A 27,794-nucleotide genomic window follows, 5' to 3' on the forward strand; every position below is an offset into this window, starting at 1 on the left:
TTAAATATTTGGACTTGAAGTTTCAAAAATCTATTCATGTCCATTTTTGTCAAATCCTTCTCTGTTTGTAGCTCAGCGAAAGATTTAGGAGAGGTCTTCTTGTATATGTCTTTGATAAAGTTAACACCTTTCTGTGACTAGTCCTGCCAGAATATTGAGCGATTCTTTCTAATGGTATTGTAGGATTTGTCAAATCCAAGCAATGAGTACGTCACAGGCGACTGCTCTTCCAAACGGCAGTTGTCCTTCTAAATAAGTATACAAATGAAACTAAGGCACATGTGGCATTTCTCGAGTCGCACCTCACTACAGACAATGGTTATTGCTCCATTAGTGCTTTGCATATGGAGCGGCTGCTACTCTAACCACACAGAGCTAACATGAAGGGCTTGTATTTATCAGCAAGACCGTACCCCAAAGCATCTGATATGTCTGACATGCCTGGCGTTCTGCGTTAACCCAGCTCATTGTCGTTTTAGATCACATCCAGGGATTTGGGCTTTTCAGCGCAGTAACTGGAGCAAACCGCAGCTGTGCAGCAATGGAGGGACTCCACCCAGCAGTAAGTGCCTTCCTCCTCCTCTTTGAAGCATGCTGTAAACTGCAAAGGTATTATGTATTGCAGAGGTTGGGGCTGTGGTGCGGCTGAATCTTCTCTGCATTGGCCCTCCGACCAGGACACATGTTTCCCCTTGGAGGCTTGACTAACAGAAAAGCTCTTGGAGAGATCGAGATGAAAACAGAAAAGCAGCTTAGTCAACAAGGGGTATTGACGAAGCACCATATTGCCAGAGGATCATAGAGAGAAGATTATTTCTCGCTGACCCCGGCTCTTCGCTTTGTTGTGCACAAATTGTTGCTGGAGGAACTAACACCATGTATGAGGATCAGCTTGCCTCAGGTTTTTTTGCATTTGTTCTATTGTTTTAAAGGGGGAATGGTGTAGAGGCAAAAGCTTAGATAAAACCAGCATTGCTAAAGACAATAGGTCTGGCCATTCTCTATTTGATACAGCAAAAACTGTAATTGAAAGGGCAGCAGGACTGATGGATGATGCTTGCATGCAGCTGCTTTCTTTTTTTTTTTTGGAAATATTTTTATTAATAAATTCAAACACAAAACAACGTGCATTGTATACATCGGTGTCGCATTCGTCTGCTAGCGTACAGAGAGTCACAGAATACCTTAATTAGACATTGGTACATTAGTGGCATATAGTAGCACGTTGGACTTCTACTGCATCACGCAGTAGCTTAGCAGGTCACACTTATTGTATGATTAGGCCATAGGAACTCAGTCACTCAGTTCAGATTCTGAGGTCTCAAGCAGGGGTTCACATATATTCCCTCTGTAGGCGTTCCACCCCCCCCCCCCCCCCCCCCCATATCTGGGACCACTTTTTGGGGCAGCCTCTATGAATGTATACTGTTTTTTCGACAACCATTGTGGTGTCCATGTCTCTGCACCACTGAGCGAGGGTAGGGGCCTGCCGAGACCCCCATTTTTGGGCTATATTGCGCTTTGCCAGCAGAAGTCCCAATGTCACCCAGAGTTGCGCTACGCGGCTAAGATCTGTAGGCTCCCACACGTTGAGGAGGCATCTCCTCGGCTCCGGAAGCGTTGGAACTTTCGTCACCTGGGAGAGTGTGCGCATGACCGCCTTCCAGTATTTGGCAATTACGGGGCACTCCCAAACGGTATGGAAAAGATTGCCGTCCCTGACACACTGCCTGAGACAGAGCGGTGAGTCGGTCCGGGTAAGTTTATAGAGGAGTGTGCGGGTGTAGTACGTGCGGTGTATAATTTTAAATTGTACAAGCTTCAGTTTGGACGAGATCCCAATCTCCTTAGGGGAGGAAAGCGCCGCCTGCCAGTCCGTCTCGTCTAATTCCCCCAGTTCTGTCTCCCACTTGGCCTTAAGGGCCAACAATGGGTCTGGCTGGTTGTTTATCACCTTCCGGTATGTCAGGGATGTGGCTCTTTTAGTCAGGTGTTCCGCGAGGAGCCTGTCTTCCAACAGCGAGGACTCCGACAGCCGAGTCCCAGGCGGGACCGCCGCCTGGAGTGCGTGCCTGATTTGTAGGTAGCGAAATCGTTCAGCGTCTGCCAGGTCATATTCAGCTTGTAAATGGGCAAATGTGACTATGTCACCTTTTTTCCAGAGATCACCTACCCTCGATATCCCAATCAGATCCCATTGTAAAAACCCTTTGGTAGTGCGCAGCACTCCCAACTGTTTCGCGTCCCATAGTGGTGTGGCCTGGGTGATCTTCCCCTCCCAACCAAGAGCACGTTGCGCCTCAAACCATATCAGCAGTGTGTGCGCTGTGGGGCCTGTGAAGCCACGTTTCTTAGTGTGATTATAGAGCGCTCCCATAACCCCCCCGGTCCCCAGCAATTGACGATCCATACGGTAGGCCGGGTCGTCCCCTGGTACATGGAGCCACTGGTTTATTACCATAAGCTGTGATGCCCAGTAGTATATCTTTATATGAGGGAGGGCGATACCCTGTCGTACCAGCCTCTGGTCAGTTTATGGAGCGCTATCCGTGGCGCCTTGTCTTCCCACAGGAGACTCGTCACCTCTGCGTTTATGGCGGTAAAGTAAGCGGAGGCAACCGGGAAGGGTGTATTCTGGAGCAGGTAGAGAAATCTGGGGAGCGCCATCATTTTAAAGAGGGCGGCCCGTCCCAGCAGTGTCAGGGGAAGGGAACGCCAGTATTTGACGTCGCTACGGAACCGCGTCAGGGGTTTCGCCAGGTTTTCAGAAACAAATTTTGCTCTGTCCGCTGTCACATATATTCCCAAGTATTTGAATCCGTCCTCTACCACTCGAATGTCGCATCCCCTAGGAAGCCGCAGCGGGGAGCCCTGAAGTACATACAGGTAGGATTTTTCCCAATTTATCGTGTAGCCAGATACCCTCCCATACGCCGCACAGATGTCCAAAAGACAGCGTATTGAGCGCGCTGGCGAAGCTAGATATAGCAGGACGTCATCTGCATAGAGCGAGAAGCGGTCCTCCCACCCCATCGTCCACTTTAGGCCACGGATGACCGGGTCCTGTCGCACCCAGGCCGCGAGCGGCTCCAGCGCAAATAGGAGTGGGGAGAGGGGGCAGCCCTGTCGCGTCCCCCGCCCCAGCGGAAAAGCGTTCGAGATGTGCCCATTGACAACGACCTGCGCCAGCGGCTTAGTATACAGGAGCTGGATCCATGCGCATATCTTGGGGCCAAATCCCAGGTGACGAAGAACCGCAAAGAGGAAAGGCCATTCCACCAGATCAAATGCCATTCGCACATCTAGTGAGAGGATGACCACGTCCTCTTCTATCGAGGAGCGATGTGCAAGGACCCCGTGCAACCGTCGTATGTTCAGGGCGGTATTACGATTAGGCATAAACCCCAGACTGATCCGGGTGTATCACGGCAGAAAGGTGGGGCTGCAGCCTCGTCGCCAAGACCTTTGCAAGGATCTTCGCCTCGGTGTTTAGCAGCGAGATTGGGCGATAGGAGGCGCAATAATGCGGTGGTTTATTAGGTTTGGGGATGGCCACTATGGTGGCCAGTCTCTGGTCTCGGGGAAGAATCCCTTTCCGTAAGCTACCAGTGTACATAGCCAATAGATGCGGAACGAGGTGGGTAGCTGCTTTCTTATAGAATTCCACCGGAATTCCGTTGGGCCCCAGTGCCTTCCCAGTGCGGAGGGCGGCAATTGCAAGTGTAATTTCCTCCGCGGTCAGGTCTGCCTCTAGGGCTGCCACCTCGGACGGGGCCAGCACCGGCATAGCAATGTCCCGGAGGAACGCCAGATTGTCCACAACTGTGGATGAGGCCTCCGGAGTGTAGATCTTTTCGTAATGTGCCGACATGGCCTCCGCGATCAGTCGAGGCTCCGACGTGAAGCAACCCGCCTCCAACTGGATCCGTGCCACCCATAGTGCTGCACGTTCCTTTTTCTCCAGCCAGGCTAGCAGTCTACCCGCCTTATCCCCTAGTTCATAGATCGTGTTCTGCGTTGTAGCGTGTCTAGCCCGTGCCGCCTCCCAAAGATATGATTTATACTCTTGTTGCGCCAGAAGCATTTTATGTGTGGTGTCGTCGTCCGAGTGTGTAGCATGGTCGGCCTCTGCCGCAGTCACCCCCTGTTCCAGTTCGAGTACCACTCTTCGTTGAGTTTTCTTGTGATCTGCCACCATCGAGATTGCCTGCCCGCGAAGGACCGTTTTGTACGCCTCCCACAGTGTCGTTGGGCTGGTCACCGAGTCCTTATTTTCTGCGAAATACTGTTTGGTCGTTACCAGAAGGGCTTTATTAATTTTAGGTATTTTGAGGTAGCCAGGGTGAAGTGGAAAAACTCTACGGTTCTGTGGGGCGAAGTTTGCAAATGTAACAAGAACTGGGGAGTGGTCTGAGATGCCCCTGGGCAGGTGCGTGACGTCCGTCATTCCCCTCAACCCCGTTGCTGGTACGAAGATGTAGTCAATGCGAGATAGACTGTTATGGACCCCCGAGTGAAATGTGGCATGCCTGTCCTCTGGGCTGCGGGTTCTCCAGGTGTCTAGGAGGCCAAATGCCTCCGCGAACTCTCGTAGTTTGGGAGTAGTACTACCGTGATCCCAGGTGGACGACCTGTCCATTAGCGGATCCATAGTCGCATTAAAGTCCCCACCTATGATTAGTTCCCCGTGTGGGAGCGACAACAAAAAATCTCCCAACGCCCTGAAAGTATCCTCATGTAGCGCTGGGGGGACGTATACCGTCACTAAGTTATACATTTTCCCCTCCCACTGGCAGGTCAGTGCTGCGAAGCGACCCTGATCCTCGCCACGGGAGTCAACAATAATCAGGGGGAAGCGTTTATTCACTAGTATGCCCACCCCACTGGAACCTGACGTGAATGCAGAATATATCACCATTTTAAACCCCCATCTATCCAGTGCCTTCGTAGTCGTGCCCACCAAGTGTGTTTCCTGCAGGAGCGCCACTGCTGGCCCCTTGCGCTTAAGGCATTGGAGAACCAGTCCCCGTTTGATTTTATCCCCCAATCCATTGACATTCCAGGACATTATTCTGAACAAGGGGCTGGGTGGTTGCGTACTCCCCACATTTAAGCTAGTATTTGCCTCCGAAGTGGGCTTGTGTTCCGCTTCCGTCATGTAGGGTAGTAGAAATGTGGCTAAACATGTACACTATCCTTCGTGTGATAACAGGCCTAGGTTGCGTCAATCGCCAATGTGTAGCTGCAACATACATAAAAAAACATGAAAAAACTTTCCCGTGGTCCCCCCAACTCCCCACCCCCCTCCCTGCCAGCGGATTTGGAACTACCCGCCACCCCAATTTAGCAGAGCGCTTAGATCCCATAACTTGGTACTTGCGTGTGGGGGAGTAGCTGCTCCCTGCCCATCACCCTTTCCCTTCATCACATATGGGTCAATGCGAGAAACCAGTCATTGAGGATATCGAAGTTCAGTCTTTCAGCGCCCCAATGTCTGCCATGCACCCTGTAACCACGGGGGCCCACCCGACACCCCGCACCACCTTACCATAAAAAATCGAGTCCTTCCCCTGTCTGCTTGATTCCGGTGGTGTGCGCTCCGTGCCCCCTGGGCCGGCGTCGGCCGAAGCCCCAGGGGACCCAGAATGTTGTCTACGTTCACGCCCCATGCGGCCTGCTGCTCTCGCCGGGCGCCACCCCTCCAGCCACTCCGTGGCCTCCGTCGGTGTGGTGAAGAACCATGTTCGTCCCTCCGCTTCAACCCGCAGCTTCGCCGGGTAGAGCATCGCGTATTTGAGTTCACGAGCGCGCAACTCCTTTTTGACTGCCAGGAAGTCGCAACGCTGTTTCATCACTGCTGTGGTGTAATCCGGATAAAGGGTTACCGTGCAGTTGTCCACCTTCAGCGGGGAAGCGGTGCGCGCCGCCTGCAGGATAGCGTCCCTGTCCCGGAAGTTAAATATACACGCCAGGATCGGTCGCGGGGGGGCCCCCGGTTTTGGCCGTCCTCCGGGCACCCGATGTGCTCTTTCCACAGAGAAAAATTTTGACAGCCCACGCGGCTGCAGCTGGTCCGTGATAAGTTTTTCAATGAAGAGGTCCAGCGCCGGCCCCCGCTCACTCTCCGGCACACCCACGACGCGGACATTATTCCTTCTGGACCTGCCTTCCTGGTCATCCAGCTTGTCCAACAGCTGCTTTTGGACAAGTTCCAGCGTCCGTATCCGCTGTTTACACTCCGCTGTGTCGCTGGTAAGGGTCGCCGCGACCGTTTCCACCTCCGACAGTCTCGTATTCATTTTAGCGACATCTGCTCTCAGCAGCGTTATGTCAGTTGAGATTGTCCCTATGGAGACCTGCATCTGGGTCAGCGTGGCCATGACGTCCTGCAGGGTGATCTCTTTAGGCTCGTCGGGGGGGGGGGGGGGGGGAAGAGCCCGTCTGGCCCTTCCGGTAGGCGGATTTGTCAAGTTCGGCGTGCGGCCCCCCATGGGGCCCCTTACCTCCCATAATGGCCGGTGCAGGCGGGGAGTCCCCTTGTTGGTCCGGGTCTTCAGGCGAGAGGGAGGTGCAGCAGGGATCCAGCTGTCGTCGCCGCCGCCTGCCACGGGACCATCCACGTGCGGCCTGTCGGGTTCACTGGAGTCCCGCCGCTACCCCAAAGTATTCGATGCACACCAGCTACGCCCCAGTCCGTAGTCGGGACCTGCGCCGCCCCGTACACGTCGCACACCAGCCCGCTGTGTGCCAGTCGCCGGACCACGCCTCAGGGGCAAGCCAGGGCTCCGGCCCCGAGCGAGGGTGGGGGGGGGCAGGGACGCCCCGGATCTCCACTGTGCAGCGTCCAGGCCTGCACCCCGCCTCCACGTTACACGCCGGCGCCAAACAACGCGGGGCCTCCCCCAAAGCACCCTGCAGGGCCCTCCGGGCGCCGCAGCGAGACCAACCGCAGGTCACTCTCCCTCGCGGCCAATGCAGCCCCAACAGCCCGGCCGCCGGCGTCCGCAACTCGAGGGTTTCAGGCGGAGACCACGCCCATCGCGGTTCTTCAGGGCCGTCAGGCCGTCACCCGAGGCCCCGGCGCCGCTCTCCGGCCCTGGCCGCACTTTCGGCAGCGCGTGGCTCTGTGCCCCCACGTCTGCCGCCAGGCGAGTAACTTTGCAGGCCGGCGGCTCCGCTATGCAGGGGACGTCGCCGGGAATATTTTGCCGGTTTCGGCCAGGATCCGTGTCAGGATTGATGTGTGATCGGGCGGTAGGCGCCGGAGCCGCTCTAAGCTGCGGCCATCTTCTTCGGCAGCCACGCCCCCCCTGCAGCTGCTTTCTTGACTGAGTATACTGGTCTTAAAGGGTCGTCAGCCATACACTTATGAACCCAGTGCTACTATTCACTTGTTTGTGATCAAGGTCATCGCCACTGAATTTGAAACTACTTTGGTAGTGGATGTAACTTAACACTTGTTTACATAATCTAAAACATGTTTTTTTTTTTTTAACAAACCATATTTGAGCAGTAGTGCCAGGCACAGCAATACATTGCAAATCAATATTCAGTATTGTAAAAGTGAATGATTCGGCAGCTGTCTGTAATGGTACAGTGTGTGTTACCTGGGGATTTCTGCTATGTACATTAGCCTGTTCTTCCTACACTTTGTATGTTAGTTATCACTTGGTCTCCAGGCAGCTTCTGTTCTATACATTGAGAAGGAGGCACAATTCTGTTTGTGGCTCGCGGTATCATTGCTCTGGAATAGATTATAATTTAGATGTACTTGCTGCAGCCTTTACAGAGTAAAACATGCATTTGTGAGCTGGAGTTATTTTATTGTCTTCTTTAAATTGTGTGTATGTCTTTATTTGTGCTTCTCAGTTATATACACAAACCTGGTAATATGGAACTCTTTTGTCTGCCGACCAAGATGTGAAAGGGGAAAAATACTGTCGCTCACAATGCTGGATACCAACATTTATACACTGGGCTGTGCCAAATGTGAATGATGCTTCCACAAAGCCAGTGGCTGAAGAGGGTTGACCCATTGCCCCAGTCTGTTTGCTGGTGTGTGGGCAGATCCAACATGTGAATGACAGTGCAGCCAACCAATTGCTGAAGAAGGCTGACCCAAAGCCTCTTCCTCTGTTTTATAATTCTGAATATGTTGTATAGTCTGAGAGGCAGCTAAAGCTGTGTCTAGGGGAGACTTAGAATACCTCTAACCCACACCTGTGGGCCATGGCATTGGTAAGAACATAACTTGTGATGACAGCGAATTTAGACAAAAAACATCCTTCAAAAAGATAGTCAACAATTTCTAAATTAAAAAACCAAGCGGTATATACTGAGCTCATTTGGCGGTGTTGGTAAAACACAATATTCAGCATATTCTGTTTAGCTGCAAAGGGAGGTAGTGGTGACTGAAGTGCCAAGCTGTTTAAAAAAGGAAGTACTACAGTTTTTTTAAAGTTTTAATTTTTTAGAGTGTTTCAGGAGGAGGTGATCTGAGCGATGCTAGGGCAGCTGCATACTCTTTTTTCTTTTTCTTCAATATATTGCTAAAGTAAGAATAAAGTGTAGTGCAGGTTTACATTGTGAAGGTGCAGTGCTGGATATAGGCAGCCACTGACCTGTCATTGACTTTTTAAAACTCTTGTAAAGGGGGTTGTAAACACGGCATCAGTGCCCCCATATAGTTATCTTTGTGCAGAAGTGCACATTAGGGAAGAAGTCAGTTGTGTGTAAGTAACATTCCTTTCCCTTTAGCTTCCAGCACCAACAGAGGACGGAGCAGAATCTCATTTGGAGAATGAAGGCAGTGTAGCCAACACAACTGACGCACAGCTGGAGAGTTTAGTAGGTGAGCCTTAACAAGTTTACTTTATTTAACAAGGCCTTTAGTTGACTTTCAGCACTTTTACTTTTGTTGAATGGAATATTTATGTAAGATTTTAATATTGCTTGGCAGAGGCTGCAAATAGTCCCAGGGATTACCTATTGGTACAATCCATACTCTGTTTCATAATGTTCTATTGACAGTTGCAGGCAAAGACCATACCAACAAATCTTGCAGAGCTCCATACTAGTAAATGTAACAAATATTATGTAGAGTCCCAAATTGAAGCTTACATCTTCATGCTTCCTTACAAAGAATACCTTAAAACAATTATGATTATCTTAAAAGATACAGAAGGCTTAGAAAATCGATTGAAACTGTGATATAAGGATGTTTGTTGTTTAATAAAAGATATCTTCTAAATCCATCCATCCAAAACCAAGTTAGCTAGATGCCTCTATGTAGCGTGTCAATGTAAAAGGGCTCTTCTTAGGGGAGGACTTGTCTTCTTCATTGCCCATCCCAATTTCCCCCTTCTTAAGATTTTTAGTTTACTTTTCTAAGGTCATTGAAAAGATATCCCAATCCAGAATGTTAGCACGGACTGCAGAGTTCATGCTGCCATTTCATCTCGTGTAGCTTGACTGATTCCACACTGGATGGTGGAAGCTGCCTGATGCTGTCCACAGGTGGCGCTACTGGGCAAGGGAAAGGATGCACTCTAACAAGATTCTTGACTTATGTCTGACTCTTCCCAAGCCTTATTGGTTTTTCATGTTCTTGGTGCTGCCTGGAATTTTCCTAATAACTCCAAAGTACAGTTAGTGTCCCTTAAGAGCAGTAGATCCAATGTTAACACCACCCTCCCCTTGGAGCTTTGTGTTTGCTCGTTTTGATGAGAGATGGTGCCAAAGTTTGTTCTCTTATTGGAATTTCAGTCAAGCTGAAAATGCACATGTATCCAGAACTGAGGCATTCTAAGCCTTCCACTCTAGAGATCCTTAATTACTGAAAGCCAGTTGTCTTCTTTAATCATGAAAACAAGACCTTGTAAATTTGTTTGACTGTTGTTTAGTTTACACATATTACAGAAGGGGAATATAGTGCCACTTAGTCTTGACACATGATTCAGTGACAATGCTAATTTAAAGCGAAATGATCTCCACAATGTTAACATGTGGCAAACGTTTTAAAGCCTAAAACATAAGCAATTTTTTCATTTCTGATGTAGCCTGGCAAAGCACGCATAAGGTCGGTGACCGCAAACTCAACGATGTGTAAGGCAACGTCACTAGGAGCTTGAAAGTCTGTTTAATGTGGATGCTCATCTCTGAGGTTAAGGCAGCATTTTACCTCGTCAGCCAGTTTTGCCTTTTCTGAATCTGCCTATCTTTACCTTTCAGTGTGTTACTTTGACTCTTCTTTGCATTATCTGCATTTCTCTTTGTCTGCCAGTGAATGAGTTCTCATTAGAATTTGTTTTCATATTTGTTTTGTTATCCTGCATACTTTTCCCATTTACCTCCCGAATAATTTGATTGAGTATTTTAAATTAAACGATGGACGTTGTGCAGGTGTTTCTAGCCTGGATGCCATGATATTGACGATTTAACATCAGTGCTCGCCTTTCAGACCCTATGCTAGATATGGATATACAAGAGCTTGCCAGCCTGACGACCGGTGAAGGGGACTTGGAAAACTTTGGGCGTCTGTTTACAAAGCTGCAAGAGATGAAAGGTGAGTACAGTTAGAAACTAGCCATCTCGGACCCTGTTTTGAAGTTGATTACATATAGCAGCATTGTGCTCTTCTAGCTTTGAGGGTGTGGGAAAACCGTTTACATGAAGATTTGGGAAGAATAAAACTGTAACAGAAAATTATTTAATATAAAAAATGAGCAGTAATGTTTGATCGGCAGACAGATCATGCATTCTTTTTAAATTACCATCAATAAAGAACGCCCCTTTGCAGGTCAAGGCTTCTTTGTGCACAGGAGAAGATGCTCACCTGAGCTAAGGCAGCAAAATACTGTGTTCCAAAGTAGGGACAGGATGCCTCTCTGTGAAACTATTCTTTGAATGTCTGGTACATTGAAGAAAGAAGGCATATATAACAATTTATGATATGGTACTGTAGTCCATGTATGAACTCGGATTTTTTTTATTTATTTATTTCTAGTGTTATATAGCGCAAACTTGATCCTTAGGGCATCGGAGCACTTTGCAAAGTTTATACATATAGCATTTACAAGGAGTACACAAGAAAAATATAGACAGCATACAGGAAAATAACCAATAGATGGTGGAGTAGATAGTCGACACAGTTCGGAGGTAGCGATGGTAGGTTGTTACAGAGGTTGGAGGACTAAGTGAATAGACGTTTCCAGACGTGGTAATATTCAGGGCTGTTTGATGGTTGGGGAGGGGCGGGGGGGGGAGGAGTGCATCTGAACAAGTTGATTATTTTAGGTTTTTGTTGAGAACAAATATTTTAAGATTTTTTTTTTTAGAAGTATTGGAATGATTGATTGTCTCATTGATCATGTGGCAGAGAGTTCTAAATTCTGGGCGCATTCCCAGAGAAGGCCGTGGTGAGTGATTTTTCTTTTTTAAATTTGGGCAGGATCAGGAGCGGAGTGTTTGACCTTCGCAGAGGCCTCCTTTGGCCGGCTTTTGATAGTTTGTTTGTGAGGTATATTGGATTTCCAGTGTAGAGAGCTTTGTGGATTATGCAAGCTGTTTTCAATATGCTTCTTGCTTCAATTAGTAGCCTGCTGAGATTCTTAAGTGTGGAAGTGATGTGATCATATCGTCTCTCCCCAGCGAGAAGTCTAGCTGCTGCGTTGTGTTAATTTTATAGGGGTAAGTTGTTTTTTTGTAGTACCAGTGATTGTTACGTTACCGTAATCCAATTTAGAGAGGACTAGGGATTTAACTACAGTCTTAAGGTCTTTAAAGTATGAAGGGGTTGATTTATTTTTAGGTGTTTGAGCTCATGAAAGGCACTTTTTGTGAGGCATTGATATGGTTTTTCATTTGATATGGTCTTTCATGTTCAGGGTTTTGTCAAGAGTAATCCCTAGTGATTTAACAGAGTTGGAGGTAGAATGTTTACATTGTAGTGCATTCAGGTTGCCAAGCTAGTTGTGGATCGGAAGTGATTTTCTTTAGGCTGGATGAGGAGGAGTTTGTTTTGTTGGGATTAAGCATTAAGTGGTTGTCACTCAGCCAGGATTGTACCATGGAAGGAGTGTTGCTTAGGTATTGGAGGTCTTTGGATAGCGAGATTTTGATATAGAATTGAGTGTCATTTGCATACAGATGGTAGGCAATTCTGGCCTATTTCAGGATCATTGCGATGGGTTTCATATAGAGGTTGAACAAGGCAGGAATCAGGATTGATCGTTGGGGACTGCTTGCGGGACTGGTACTGCTGGTGAGGTGGAATTATTTTGTTTGATTAGGTTAGATCGTTGGTTTAGGTATGAGGCAAAACATTGCAGGACAGTCCTATTGATTCCTGCATGCTGTAAGAGGGTGTTTTATTAAAATGTTTTGCTTGTATCAAAGGCTGCTGAAGAGTTCAAAAGGAGAGAGGCAGGCCTCGCCCTCGTCTAGAGATCTGTGTAGGTCATCAGTGATGTTCAGGATTGCAGTCTCCATACTGCAGCCTGTCCTGTACCCAGATTAGATGGTGTCATGTATGTTGAATTTTTCAATGTGGTTGTTGAACTGTAGGGGCACACATTTTCCAATCACTTTGGCCAGGAGAGGGAGGTTAGTTATAGGTCTGTAGTTATTGCAGTAATTTGGGTCCACATCTGGCTTTTTGATTAGGGGGTTTAAGGGAGGCTGGCATAAAGCCACTGGATAAGGAGAAGTTGATGATTTTGAATTACGTTGGGAAGAGGATATGTCTGAGATTGTTAACAAGAGGGGGGAGGGTCAGATAGGTGCAAAGTCGGCTTAATGCATGAAAGTATTTCACTGACTTCTGCAGAGATTTTCAAAATTGGTCCAGAATGCATTGTTTTTCATTTGTAAGGGATTGTTGTTGACGTTCTGGCTCATTGAGAGGGTGGGTTCGGGTGGACCACCATTGGTTGTATGTGTAGGGGGGGCATTTTTGTTAGAGGGGCCATCAGTCGTAAGGAGAGAAGAGGTGGTGGGGTCCAGAGATAGATCGATGTTTGTTATTTTTTTCTGAGAAGAAATTGGCAAATTCTTCACAGCGCTTAGTCGAGATATCAGTTAATATTTGCAGGAAAGAGAAGTTCTGCTGTTTGATAATGTAGAAGAGGTCTTTACGTCTGTGTATAGAGTGGTAAAGTTGAGCTTCTAAGAAAGAGGATTTCTCTTTATGGATATGCTTTTTGTATTTTTGGCTTTCAGCTCAAGGAGAGAGAGGTAGATCAGCGAGGTTTGTTGTCTCCAGGTTCTCTGTAATTTTAGTGCTACAGTAGGAGATGAGGTCATCAGTGGAAGTCTGGTCAGGTGAAGGTAGAATTTAGGATCTGATTAGGGATTCTGGCTTGGATTGAGGGATTTGGTGCATATTTCTCGACCAGTGCTTAGGACGATTAGTTTAGGATGAGAGCTTAGGTTGACATCGAGATCAAATAGATTTAGGTGGTGGTCAGGCCAGTCAGTGGGTTGAATGGATTGGAGGGATATGGTACTATGGTTGGCAATGATTGCATCAAGGGTAGAGCCTTTATTTAAGTTTGAATTTTGCAGTGTTGAGTGAGACCTTTCATTTCAAGGAGGGTGGATAATGCTTGTACTGTTGTATGATCCACATTGTTCAAGTGCAGGTTTAGGTTGACTAATATAATGTCAGTGAAGTCCTTCAAGGAGTTTAGCATTGTATGGTCTGATAAATTCTTGAAGAATTGTAGTTTTTCACCAAGTGATTGATAGATGGCATGAAATTTGATTGGGTTGGAACCTTTGGAGGAGAGATCAACTCCTTCATTCAAAGGAATGGTATTCAGCTGTATGGAAGGGTTTTAGGCATAGAAAACATTTGTGTCTGCTAGCTAATCCACCACCAATATGGACCTTGCGGTCACACCGAATGATTGAGAGACCCAGTGGAGTGAGGAGATCGTTAATGGGTGATGGGTGCTTGGTTAGCCAGGTTTCAGTCAGAGAACAGATGTTGATTTTATATAGTACGATAGTTTTAGCTATTTCGGTGGCATGTTTGACTGCAGGGTGACAGTTTAATGGCATGCAGTTAAGTTGGGGTGATGTTCTCGGTTCAGATTGAGTAAGCTAGATGGTAGTGAGTTGGGCAGGTGTCCTGGGAGGGTGATTAGTAGGAGGGTTAATACTAGTGCCAGAGATCACCGGAATTTTGGGGTATTAGGGATGATTGGTAGCATTGACATGTGTTGCTCAGCATTTCTGCTTCCAGCTGCATCATTCTATTCGTGGTATGTCTAGGTTTGAGGTGGTAATGATGAGTATTTGAAACCCAATCCTGCAGTGGACAGTTCTTTGTTGAGTTTAAATGGTGGATGACTTATTAGATTGAGCAACGATTAAAGTTGATATAAGCATCAAGTGGAATCCAGTTAAAGTTAATGTGTAAAGAGTTATTCGGTCAGAAACCACCTTTGCTGTGGTGATGGTAGTTGATGTAATAGGGAATTGCTGTCAAATGAACAGAGGCTGATTTTGAAAGACTGATCTAAACAGCTAAGATGTGAATGGCTCTGACTGAGACCCCCTCAAATTAGAGACCCTAGACATGAATATTTCAGTCACAGGTTTCCCAGGCATGAGGCTGTCTGTCAGGGTTCTTCAATTGTGGGGGCCTTTATCAGGGTACCTAACTTGTGAGTGGTCCCATTCTGCTTTCCTCAGATACCGTGTCCTTTAGATATGAAGTTCTTGGTTAGTTGATCGATTTACACCAAATTTGACCGAAAGCTAGACCTTGGTCCAGAAAGAGTGCTTTTTTGTGATTTGGTGTAAATCCATGTAGTATTTTTTGATCAATTAATGCAAAAAAAATATTGTTTATTTCATGACATGAAGGATCTGCAGACTGAGATATCTTATGATGAGATCTGATTGGCTGCCACCACATCAACAAGGATATGGCGGCAGCCAGGTTAGGACTCGGGACTCAGGCCTGAGTCCTAAAAAAAAGTTTAAAAAAAGACGTTCTGGGCAGGCCAGGGATACCCTGACTACTTGGGATTGGGGCAAAAATGGTCTTTTATTTAAAAAAATTACCACACATCCGCGACGAATCCTCAGAAAAATGGAAAAAGTTAAGTGTGGGCTTCCTCTGGGGGGGTTTAAAAATATTGGTTTGGGTAGGGGTGGTGCATACCCTCCTCCCCCGATCCACTGCTAATTACCACACATATTGCATCATCTATGACATCATTGACAATATCACTTCAAAATTTGCAAGGAAATTATTGATGAGCAACCTGGGCATGGCGGGGGCGCAACATATAGTTACCGCAGGGTACGAGTTATAGTTTTTTGATTTGACTGCCCTTCATGTCTAACAACAATGCATGAAAGTGATGCAGCAGCTTCCAAAGGAGTTATGGGTTTTTTGTACATTTTGTTTTTTTTTTAAAGGAACCTAGATCCATGTGGATCCCAGCTCCCTTTTAAATTGAACATCAGCATAACATTCTTGTGCATTTGCTGCGTATGTCTATTTGGCTTTCCACTTTAGATTATTTAATTAATTGAGTACTTTTAGAGTTGATGCGATGCGTTGGGATTAAATGGTGATTCTCCTACCCTCTTACATGGATGGCAAACTGAGCATGAGCACAACGTTTTGGGTGGACCTCATAGATGTAAACTTGCACTACCAAAGAGTTAGAGAGCCTCCTAGAGGTGAGTTGATGGAGTATAAAAAGGTATTTGGGTAGAGTAAACTGAGCTTGTGAAAGCTTCTTTTAGAGGCTGATAATGAGCAGGTACACAGTGGAGGAAAGGGTACATACCAGTGATATTAATTGTGCGGCTTCATGTCAATTTTATGTGCTTGTGCTGTTCAAAGTCCTGTCATTTAGTAGTGTCTCTTGAGAGGGTATTGTTATTCCGTTATGTGTTTCAACAAGCTCAAACAATGGATGGCCCAGCAGAATGCAACCGTTGTTACATTCCCAAATCAAAGGACTTTCAGAAGAAAGACATGCATGTTGTCCTCAGTATCGATTATGAAGTCTGACTTGTAAGCTGCATTGTAAGATTTTGGCAAAATGATTATTTCTTATTACTCCTTTTTATAATGTAGTCTTGTCAACAGGGCTTTAAAAAAACAGCCAACCAGACGTATATTTTAACCAATGCGAAAAATAATATGTAAGCAAATCCTTTTCCAAGGGTAAATTGCCATTTTGTGAGTACACATCTGAGCTCATAAATACAGCTATTTAGGCACACAAGCGCAACTGAGGTACAGCAATACCTTTCTAAATCTGGCCCACCGTAGTTTATTTTCAGACAATGTACTTGCCTCAAAGTATTATAATTATGTAGATACAAAGTAGATTTGGATAGGTCATTCACCTTACACTGGAGAAGAGTCCTGTTTCCCAGACAACGAAACGTACATCCAACGTTTGGGCATTAAGGTAACCGAGAAAAGGAAAATATTTGGACTTAAAATCTCTAGCAGTTCTGGGTATCATTACAAGCCTTTAAAAAAAAAATGTGGCAGTGGGGTTTTGCCAAAGATTATATTATTATATTATTATTTCATGCTATACCCCTAAAATAATACCATGAGGACATAAATTAAATCCAAAATGTTTGAACAAAGTTCCAGTGTTATGCAAAAAAAAGTGAAGAATCACTAATCAATGTCCTGACGGTTTTTCCACACTAAACAGCCTATCACAAACCCTTTCGATCTTATTGACCCTGAATTTGTAATAGGAGCTACGGAAGTTAATTTAATCACAGTGATGCCACTTTTTCATCCCCAATTATTTTACAAAAATATATCTCAAAAACAAAACATTATGGGTATGAACTATCGCATCATTTCAGGTTCTCAAACTGTGAGTGGTTGTTGGACTTGGCCCTTTTTTCCCCTGAATTTTTCGCTTTTGTGGGAATAAACATGTCATGTTGATGTATTTTAAATGCTAATGTTAAATACTGCGCAATGGTGTACGCAGGTTTATTTTGACCATTGTGTAAATGTTACTTTCAAAATGGACGCCATTCCTGTCTGCACATGTGCCGCCTGTCTGAGGTGAGTTGGGGGTCTAGCTGTCTTCTTCCCACCCCCAGCTTTTGGAGGGAAGCCTGGCACCCAGGGTGCTCTACACCTCCCCCTAAACCAGTTGGAACCGGTTCCCCAGGGAAGCTGCCAGAAGCTTCCAGCCCTTTCTGGTAGGTGGGGTGAGGGGTGTATATATAGGGGGGCTGTGCCACCATGTGCGCAGACTGAGGTGGACTTGATTGAGAGGGGACACTCTGCCAGGAGGTACCGCCACATGGGCCTGTGTGTTGGCCCCTGTGCCCAACTGTACCCCTCTGCTGTCCACAGGGCTAGTGAGAGCCCCCTTACTGGAGTGAAGACCGCTGACCCAGGAGGAGTGCCACTTTATGTAGGATGACTGTTCCTAGGAACTGCGGCCCTGTACTGATGAGTGCCCACTGACCGCTGCTCTTGCCCAGTAGTGCCTGATGCTCTTTTACCTAGCGCCTCGTGAGTGCTACAACTGTGCCCTGCCTGCTGGCTAGCACCTGGAGAAGAAGAGCGCTTTATCTTACTGCCCAGGAGGTGAGGAGCGGACACCTGCAGCGCTGTGCTGCGAGAGCGCTACACTTCCAGTGACTGTGCCTTCCTGCCTGCTCCCTAGCACCTCGGGAGGGCTATATTTCATTGCCAGTGAAGGGGAGCGCTACCACTTTATTGTGTGGGACCTAGCGCTTTGTGGGCACTACTACTTAATTCCAGCCCAAGGACTTTCCTGCCTTCTAGCGCCTCCTGAGCGCTACCATCCTATGTTGCCTGCTCTCCTGCTTCAAGCACCTCGTAGGCGCTACATTTGAGGTGCCAGAAAGGAGAGCTGCGTATTTTCGCTCGCGGGTGCCTGCCCCGCAATTGCCTGCACTTATTCGCTCGCGGGTGCCCACCCCACGTTGTCACCACAATTGTGCTCAGGTGAAACAGCAGGAGGCCACCCCGCGCTGTATACCCTTATCGCGGGAGCCCACCCCGCATTTCAGAACTGGCAAAATCACCGCTGCAGCCCGAGCCGCCGAGCGCACCAAGAGCGGGTGCCCACCCCGCTTCATGCTTTAAGGTACGCGGGAGCCTACCCCGCTTTGCGCCAACAGAAAAGAAATCACCGCGCGGCCTGGGGAGAAGACTCGGCCAGGAAGCCGATCAAGGGCGTGCCTGATCGTGTACGTGACTCCCGGACGGAAAGGGAAGCCCCGCGAGTTCACGGGAGTGGATCCCAAGAGACCGTAAGACGTCAGGCGGCCGCACGCTCACGTGGGAGTCCCGGTCCCAGGGGAGGGGACCGGGTGACTACCTGAGGTCGGCCTGCCTGCGCAGGGCTCCCGCGTGTCAGGGAGAACCCCGCGGTGCGAGCAACAGAGGTGCCGGAAGGAGGAACCGGAGCAGGAGCCCACCCCGCCGGTCCGTGCCCCCTCAGTCAGGGGCTGGCGCCGGAGAGGTGCTACTGTCAGTGGGGCTCTCCGTGAGCTGAGGAGAGCCCAGAGTCCCAGGAAGGGGGACCGGGGGAAGTGAGGGGAGCAGGGACGACGAAGACACACTGCCGGTGCCTTGTTCCGCCCAGGAGAACCCCGGAGCAGCGCGAGGAGTCCCGGTGAGTGGGGCTGAGTCTGCTGGTGGTTGGGGGGTGTGTCGGGTGCCCACCCCCGGTGCCAGTGCTTGTTGTCGGTCACAGCTGCACCGCAGACACGGGCAGCTGCAGCGTGGGCATGTCTGCTGATTCCCGAGTCCTAGAGAGGGGCTCCAACGAACCCGTGCTAACTCTACCTTGCACAACTGCCCCGCTGGACAGTGGGCAGTTGCAGCGACTGGGGCACACTGTGCTTTGTTTGCGAGGCCTATTGCCTCTTCTGGTTTGGGTGCATGTGATCTATGCTAATGAGACCTCTATGCTCCCTAGGGTACGCCCAATGACATGCCATGATGTTTTCATTCCATGCTTGAGGCTACTGTGTTCTGGGCTCACAGGTTTATGCCTTCTGAATGTTTGTACCTAACGTTAAGCATGATGTGTCGTTTATGCCCCTAATGATACCTAGCGCAAATGTTCACGCCTAATGTCATACGAGGATGATATCCGGTGGTTCATACCTGACCTACTAGGGCTATGCCATGATGTATGTATAATGTGGTCCATGCTTATATTGCTAATGATTTCTGACTCATGCTAATGGGATTTATACCTAATGGTTTCTTTCCCCCTAATGCTTACATGATGTTGGTGTTCTGCCGACTGTTTATGCCATGTTAGGATGCCTTTATGCTCACACGTTTAGGTATAATGAGACTATTGTTAATGAGGTGATTTAGGCTCATGATTTTTGCTAATGGTATTGATGCCACTGAAGTACTGTTGGTGTTCTGCCTAAGGATTTCTGCCTCGCGCTAAGGTGTCCATGCCTCAGGTCATGCTGCGGGGTACTAGGTTCATACCAGATTACGTTTTATGCCTAATGTGGTCCTCTGCCTAAGGTTATGCCCACAAGGATGCCTAATCCTAACTGGATATATGCCTAGAGTGATGTTATGCTTATGCGAATATTATGCCTAAAGTGTTTCTATGCCTGACCTAAAGCATGTTTGTTAAAGAGGTATATGCCTATTTTTGTGCACCGTGGGCTTTGATGCCTATTGTGATTTATGACAATGAAGTTATGATGCTACATGTTTATGTCTACTTGGTTTATGCAAAGGCGATGTTGCTACGTGCATGGCCTTGCCAGTAGGTACTGGCTGATATACCCTTATTATTACTACTGGACTTTCATTGGATCCTTACACTTGCATTACTCCTAATTATATTGTGATGATGTTGGCAGCGGCCCGATTGGCCCTGCCCTGTAAATAACCCCATGTAAATGATTGCTGGGTCTCAGTTGCCACCGTGTTCATACCTGTGATAATATCCTAACGTGTTCTGCATAATACACATGCTGCCTGGTGTGTCGCCTGTGTGTGCTGCGCAGATGATTTATACATTTCCTCTGGAGTTTGACCCACCCGCTCTGCACCACGCTACCTCGTTTCTAACAGTGGTTGAGCGAGTTATATCCAACTGTGAAACAACTGGTCCTTCCACCATTAATACGGACATTCTAAATTTGTAAGCCTTTGCTAACTCTCAAGCTGTGAGATTTTTAATCGCCTGTCGCCTCATAAGACATGTAACTGGGCTTCCTGGCAATTGGAAGTCTACTAGCCCTCCAATTTAATTTATTAATACGGATGCCCTGAATCACACCCTTTTCAGGAACATATCTGTTTCAATAGGTAATTTGCTGGTGTCCATAGTAGGCTACATGAATATATACTGCTTTTATTTTTAAGATTATTATGTTTGATTAAGAAAGAAAGTAAGTGGTGGGTGTCGACTCTAAGGCTCATGTCAGAGGCCAGTGCCTCATCACTCAGTGGCTTCTCCAGACTTGTATGCGAGCCTTCACGCTCCATATAGGGCACCTGTTTCTTTGAGTAAAGTTTCTATTTTGAGCCCTTGCAGAGATGGAATTGTGGTGCTGTCGTAATGTCACACAGTTTGAATCGGCTATCTATGTATGGATTGTGATTTCTGTAGCACTCCGTAGGACCTGAAGATTTGTTAGAAAGGCACAGCTGTATTGTTTGAAGTGGAAAGTAGAGCACTGCTCTCTTGGGAGATTCTGCATGTTAACAGGCTCATTATACTCACTTTGTTTCAGTTGAAATCAGTGTTGTTGGGTTTTGCGTTTCTGATGAGGTTAGCTTATTACAATCGATTGAAAATCAAATGAGCGTAACTACATTGATTTATTGCTGTATTGATTGATGTAAAGAGATTGAGCTATAGTAATTAACAGTACAACAAAGCAGACTGGAACAAATGTTTTCTTAATTACAATGCGTATTGTATCATAGAATAACGCAACATCTCGTGATGCTGATCAGCCCCAACCCCATATGAGCAATACCATAGGGTTTAACAAAAGAAGAAAGGTTTAAGCGATTTTGTGTACTGGCTATGGCTAGTCTTGCAGCTCAGCTGCAGCAGTTCTTAAGATCCCCTCACAAAATAATTTTTCCTCCTAAAACTTTGTTTTTCCTGGAAGAGATTTAGTGAAGAAAAATGTAGGTCATTATTGATTATTATTGAATGACAACAGGGCCGGACTGGTCGTAGCGGGCACCGGGCGTTTCCCCGGTGGGCCGCCAGGGTCGGGGCCGTTTTAGGGCCCTTGTGGGCCGTTTTGTTACAGGGACGTTTTTGCAGCATAGCTGCAATATCGGCCCTGTAACAAAATCGGCCGAAAGTGACCCTGGCAAACAGCTTTGCCGCCCCCCTCCCCCCAATCCACCGGGGGGAGGGGGTGGGGGCAGCCGAGTACTTTGCCAGGGCCGGTTTTGGTTCCCAGTCCGGCCCTGAATGACAATCCAGAAGAGTCCATGAAATAGTTCACTATGTTTACTGTATTGTAAAGAATACATACGACCTTCAGTGGCTGCCGATTAAACTAAAAAAAAAGAAGAGGGGGAAGAGAAGAACCAGTTGTACCCTTCTATGTGGTAGGATAGGGTAAGAAGAGAGAACTCCAGCTGAAAGTGTTGTGAGGGATCCTCCATGCAGCTCTGAAACCAATAAAGAGCTGTGACATACACTCCCGGACATTGGTAAGCCTAGATAATAGAAGGTCAAAGACCGTCTTGAGGACGGTGGCAGATAAATTAACTAGGAAAAAGAGCATTAGCGTCACATTATCTGCATCTTCCTAAATGCTGCTTCATTCTACGAAGAGTGCTGTTGTCTTCTATGACCAGGTCAAAACCCAGATTGAAAGGTGTCCAAGGCATGATAGTTTTCATATCCCCTTGCAGCTGGTATGTTGTAGAATTTTCAGTTAGGTTTGCCAAAAGAGGAAGAATGTAGTAGTTTTTCTTTTTTTAAACCGAGGAAGTCATTATATCTTGTTTCAATGAGAAAACAAAATGTTGTTTCAGAATAGGTGTTGATTATCCTTGTGGTTAGTTGGGTAATCTAAGCAGAACATTCCTTAGTAACAATATGATAATGGGGTTAGCAAAGGACATTTAAGGTTTAGAAAGCTCCAGCTATGTTATCATTCAAGAATTTGGCTGAAATTAAAGGTAAGTGGGAGGATGGATGGCGAGGTGATAGTGATGATTCTGGACGATTATCAGTCACAGACAAAGCTGATCAAAATCTGTTTTATTGGAGAAACAGCTGGATAGATTATTGATGCTGGTCTGGGAAAGAGGCAGAGGCCGGTTTAGTAAGAACATTGATTGTGGAAAATTGGGTTCCTCCAGAGTTGGCACAATCACTGATGTTGTTTGCTAAAAATGTTTGTTTTGATACTGATGTCTTTCTTTAACTAGTGTTACCCAGTGGCTTATCAGTCTTCCTCCATTCAAGCAGCAGCCTTGCTTTTTATTGTTTTTTTTTGTATGTCCGGACTAAACCACAAATGGTGTTTTTCAATGCATTTGACCACTTTATCAGGGGCCTAGATGTTACTTGCATTGATAAGATGGAAATTGTAGTGATTAATGGCTTTCTTAAATGGGAGATTTGGATCATTGCTACCTTTTTTAGTGGTTTGGAAACGTTTACAGATGCTGTTGGCAGTCTTTCGTATATCTATAATACAGTTAATGCTAGATAACAAGCCAATTGAAACCTCTGGCAATGACCGAGGTGGATTCCAATTTCCACTGGTTGTTAGACCTGAAGTTCCGTCTAGCTGATTCTCACTACATACACATACAGTATATACATTACACCCATACATACATACATGCAGACATACAAAAGACAGTTTCATTTAAGTAAGTCTTTAGATCCCAAAAAATGCAAAAGAAACAATTAACATTACTCCATGCCTCCAATTCACATTTACTTTCAAAAGGAGAAGTTATGTGTGTTTTTCACTCATTAGGCATAATTAACCTGGAATAGCAGTTTTTGAATCTTTAATATATTTTGCACTATTTTACAAACCATTATAAAACTTTCCAGCGTTTGCTTCATGTGCATTGCCTTGATCCTGGATAGATACGTAAATATCTCTTGGCGAGCCTTAATTTATAATGAAAGTTTAAATAGTCATATACCTTTTCCTACAGAGAATATACTGTTGCACCTAGCAAGCAAAAATGTGCTAGACGGATGTGTACCAAACTGGGATGATAAAAGCTCCATGTCCACCTTGCGATCCTTTTTTGGTTCAATCAATATCCAATTGTGTTTTTTCTCCTAAAAAGCTAAATAAATTAGAGATCAAAGAAGGTTACAAAAATCTAAGAGACAGTTGTGAAGTTTAAATTGCAACACTAAACAATGCCTGATTCATCAATGAGAATTTAAAAAACAAAGTAATTTGCTTGTTCACTGGAACAATATTTTGCCTTGATCTACCGCAGATCTGCGATTCCCAAGAGTCTGAAGTAATTTGTGAGGTCATAAGCAGAACATGACTGGGGTGTTTGGTATAGATTGCACATTTGACCATAAAATGGGAATTTCTGTCTATTTTGCGTTTTGCATTGTAACCATAACATCACTTTAACAATTTATTTTTAAGGGGGGGGGGCATATATATATATATATACTAATAAAGTGGTTTGGGAGAAGGAAGGTCAGGACCATTATAGGGTGTAGTAGAAGGCTGTTTTGGAGATATGCAGGATATATAGTAAGCTGTTGTTTAGGATTAGGTATGGACACAGCAACAACAATAGAGAGTTCATTACCATGGATGGAGTCTCATTAGTGATCTCCTTACTGATTTATTGAACTGCATATACCTTTCAAAATTGTCAGTCCATTTCGGGCTTTGCCTGGAAGCAAGAATATCGAAACAGGAAATCTTGCGGTAAATTGACTACGGGTTAGAGGACACATGAAGCAACATTCCATGGGGTGAAACTGATGCATGAAGAGTGAAGAGTCTTTGTTTTGACGGAGTCCACACAGTAGAAACTAGTCTTCAGCGTGTAAGGTGTTGAACCTCTGAGGGGGACATTCCTTAAGGGAGAAGCACTTGGTTCAAAAGTGAAAGAGGCAGAATGTAAATGTTAGAAGGTGGTTGGAAAGATGTGTATGACCTTAGTGGAGGAAGAGGCTCCGTCACGCAACATTTTCTATCAAACAAATATATAACCTCAGATATTGTTTCCTGTTTGAGAGGGAAAGACAAACCATAGAGTATTTTCTGAGAGACAGCTACTGCTTTGATGTAACGGATACTACAAACAGTGCAGGTCCTATTAAAAGCATACACAGAGAACAGCTGTTCTGCCTTTTTTATCCGGATTAATGCCTAAAATCATGTCACAAGCAACATGTATGGGGATGCAAATTGTAACTTGAAAATACCCACTTTAATGCCATCTGAAGCACAAAATAAAATCCTTATCTAATGTCAGTGCCTCTTTAAAAATTGCAGATTTGGGGCGTGGCCTGAGGCGTCAAGATGGCGGTCGCACTCTAAGAGTGCTCCGGACCCCTCCGTCATCCACCTCGCATCCCGATGTCTGCGGCTGCCATCCGCACTCCTTACCTGCACGCAGGGAACCCCTGGAGAGGGAATATTGCACCGGCGCGCCCTGATTGTTGATTCCGGGCTCCTGGCGCCCTACTGGGTTCTAGATTGGCAAGGCCCTCGGCCACAACATGGCAGCCTCCACCGCAACCCGCCGGTGAATGCAGCGCCCTTCGCCGGGAGGCTCCGGTCGACACTGCACCTCCTGTTCAACAGGGAATCCGCACGACGCGCTGCCGGGCCCTGGGGACCTGCCCTGGTCGTCCCCCGGCCTGTTTGGTGCTTTGAATCTCCTGTGCCCCGTACACACACAAATTGGCGGCTTCCAGTGCCCGCGGCCGGCGAACCTGATGGGCCTGACATCCGCCTTGGGGTTCTGCATATCGTGATATGTCCCGTGGGAGATCGGCTGAAGAGTGGACGGCGGAGTGCCGAGGAACCGCATTCCAGAGCAAAGAGCTGCATCCCCGGTGGCCAAGTCATCGCGCCGATTCAAGCGGCCGAGGCCGGCCCGGAGCCCAAGGAGGAGGTACTACCTGGTGAGTGGGGACGGTTCCGGGGATCGGCTGCTGGGGCCCCAGTCCAAGAGTGGTGGGCTCACCTTGTGGGGTGGTGTGGGTGCCGTTCGTCTGCACACTTCGGGCAGCAGCCCCCCACCCCGGGTGAAGCCTCCTTCTGCCCTGACCTGAGCTTCCTCCGACCTCTGCACTGGGTGCGCGACTGGGGCCGGGCGGCCTACATCTAACGAGCAACTGGCCCTGCATGGTCCTACCTGTGTTACCTAGGCGGGGGAATGGCCTAATCCCCAAGACCCTGTTTTGGTCCTCGTGGAGGCGGGGGCCCCTTCTCCCTACTTCGACCGCCATTTCGGGCAGTGGCATGGCATGAGGTTCAGCTGGAGCCCTCCTGGTGCCTCCCCGTTTCCTAGAGCTGCTTCTCCTGGGCACAGTCTCCGGGCTGACTGGCCCATCCATCCGGGGGTGTCTTTCGGTGGGGGAGGACTCTCTGCACCCCGTCGCAGCCGGCAGGTGAGGCTGAGGTGGTGGGTCACCACAAATCCTCGGCAGCGGCGTCCAGTGTGGGATGTTGGCCGCTCGGGCGGAGGGTGGAATCGGCTGCATTGGTCGGGCAGCTTTTGGATCCAGGGAACGGGCCCACCTCCACCCCCAAAGCCTCTTGAGGCATCGCCCCATGCAGTACTGGCATCTTGACTTTTGCCTCCAAGAAGGCCTCACGGTGCCTCCACCCAGTGCTGAGGATCACCGCGGCGGGCACCTGTCACCCCTGTCCACAGCCCCAACCCTTATGTCCCACAACGGAGGGCTTCACCGGGAACCGGAGTGGCTGAAACCACCCCCATCTGCCTCTCGAACAGTGGCCTTCAATCCTGCTTTGCAGTTCTCGATCCTGGTGGGGTCACGCACTCTTATTTGGGGCGTTTGACTGTACTTGGTCTCCTCCTTCCAGCTCCTGGAGCTCTTTCTGGGGTGCGTCCTGACATCGACCTTGGGGAGAGACAAAGCCTCCAAATCCGCAACCGCCCCTATGCAAATGAAGATGGACCGGTTCACCACTTTCAAGCATGACCCCCATGGACAGACTGATGCCCCCCCCCCCCTTTCCAGGCAAAGACTTAGCACCCATCCTAGATTCGGTGGAGGGGAAGATCGGGGAGGTCAAGGTGGACGTGTCCCTTCTTCGGCAGGATCTCCTCAATGCCACGGCCCGAATAACAGAAGCTGAATCCAGCCTTTCAACGGCAGAGGACGATATCCTTCACTTGAAAGAACAGGTGGCCAATCTGCACTCACACACCAAGGAGCTACATCGGCGCTCGGAGGATGCGGAGAACCGAGCATGCCGAATCAACGTCCGCCTAGTGGGGTTCTCCGAAGGGGTCGAGATGAACCAGGTATCCACCTTCGAGGCCTGGTTCGCGTCCTGGATGCCCAAGGACGCCCTCTGCGTGTGGTTCGTGATGGAGAGAGCGCATCGGTCCCTCACACCAAAACCGCCACATGGGACCCCACCTCGCCCTATCATACTAAAGATCCTTAACTTCAAGGACTGAGATGCCATCCCGCACGAGGCGCGTTCCCAGGGACCCCTCAAGTTCCAAAACCACAATATTATGGTATTCCCTGATTACACCAAGGAGGTGCAAGACCAGCGCCAGTCTTATACGGATGTTAAAAAGAAACTGCGAACCTTGGGCCTGCAATACCAACTCCAGTTCCCCGCACTCCTCCGCATCATTTTCCAGGACAAAACGCAGTTCTTCGACTCGCCCCAGGCAGCCTGGACTTGGCTGACGGAGGAGCATCCCCTCTGACTGCAGCGAAATTTGTCTCCCATGCCATCGGGCTCTCAGTCCACGAGGCCTCGGTCGCCGGGCCACCAGCGCCGGAGGCGCACACAATCTCGCAGGAGGCGTCAGTCCCAAGCAGCGACAACTAGATCAGCGAGCCTAGCTGCCCATAGGGTCTGGGTCTCTTCAAGCCCATTGGGCTATCCTCCCCGCCTCAGACACCACTCAACTGGTGGTCTATCTATGGCTCCTCCATCACCGGCTCAACGGGGCTCACCGACGGCGGACTCAGATCTTTCCCGCAGCCCAACTCTCTGAAGATCCAGCGGGCGCTGTAGGATGCGCGATCTCTAAGGGGACACGCTCCAACCTCCGTGGGGGCTCGGAGCCACAGCAGACTTATTGCTGTATTTCACTGTCTTTCTGGCGAGACATTGCACATCCGCCTACATGGAGGAGTCCTCCACGCAACCTAACCCAAGCCATGTTTTTTCTTGTTACACTAGGGGGCCGACAGATGCTTCTGTTCTCGAAGTATAGGGTGGGGGAGAGGATAGGGGGTGGGATTGGGATCGTTTTCCCCTAGGTTGCTTCTTATTGTTTTGTTGCACCAGCTATCATGAGACACTCTGGGATAGTCCCTCATGGGGTATGCACGTCCTCTTCCCAAGCGCCCTTCCACACAGATGCATGCCCCCGGGCTTACCCACGACTCTCTGTAGGGCCACACACCGCTACTCCGACCACCAGCCGCCATGACTGACACACCTGTTCCAAAGGCCTCCCTTCACGTTCTGTCCTGGAATATTAATGGCCTCCTAGACCGACTTAAACTAATGGCTGTCCTACGCTATGTGCAACGCCTCGGTATAGAGGTGCTCCTGCT

At 47.8% G+C, this 27,794-nt stretch overlaps 1 protein-coding gene across 1 annotated transcript in view; it reads left to right on the forward strand.

The window, feature by feature from the left end:
* The window catches only part of AAGAB (alpha and gamma adaptin binding protein), a 206,363-nt gene that overhangs the window by 148,145 nt on the left and 30,424 nt on the right, over positions 1-27,794 (forward strand). The window contains exons 6-8 of the mRNA XM_085644601.1: positions 480-562; positions 8,758-8,851; positions 10,460-10,564. Coding sequence (XP_085500727.1) covers positions 480-562; positions 8,758-8,851; positions 10,460-10,564 — 282 coding nt within the window. The remainder of the gene's footprint in view (positions 1-479; positions 563-8,757; positions 8,852-10,459; positions 10,565-27,794) is intronic.

Source organism: Triturus cristatus, chromosome 3_1 (assembly GCF_964204655.1).
Source record: "Triturus cristatus chromosome 3_1, aTriCri1.1, whole genome shotgun sequence".
Lineage (NCBI taxonomy): Eukaryota > Metazoa > Chordata > Amphibia > Caudata > Salamandridae > Triturus > Triturus cristatus.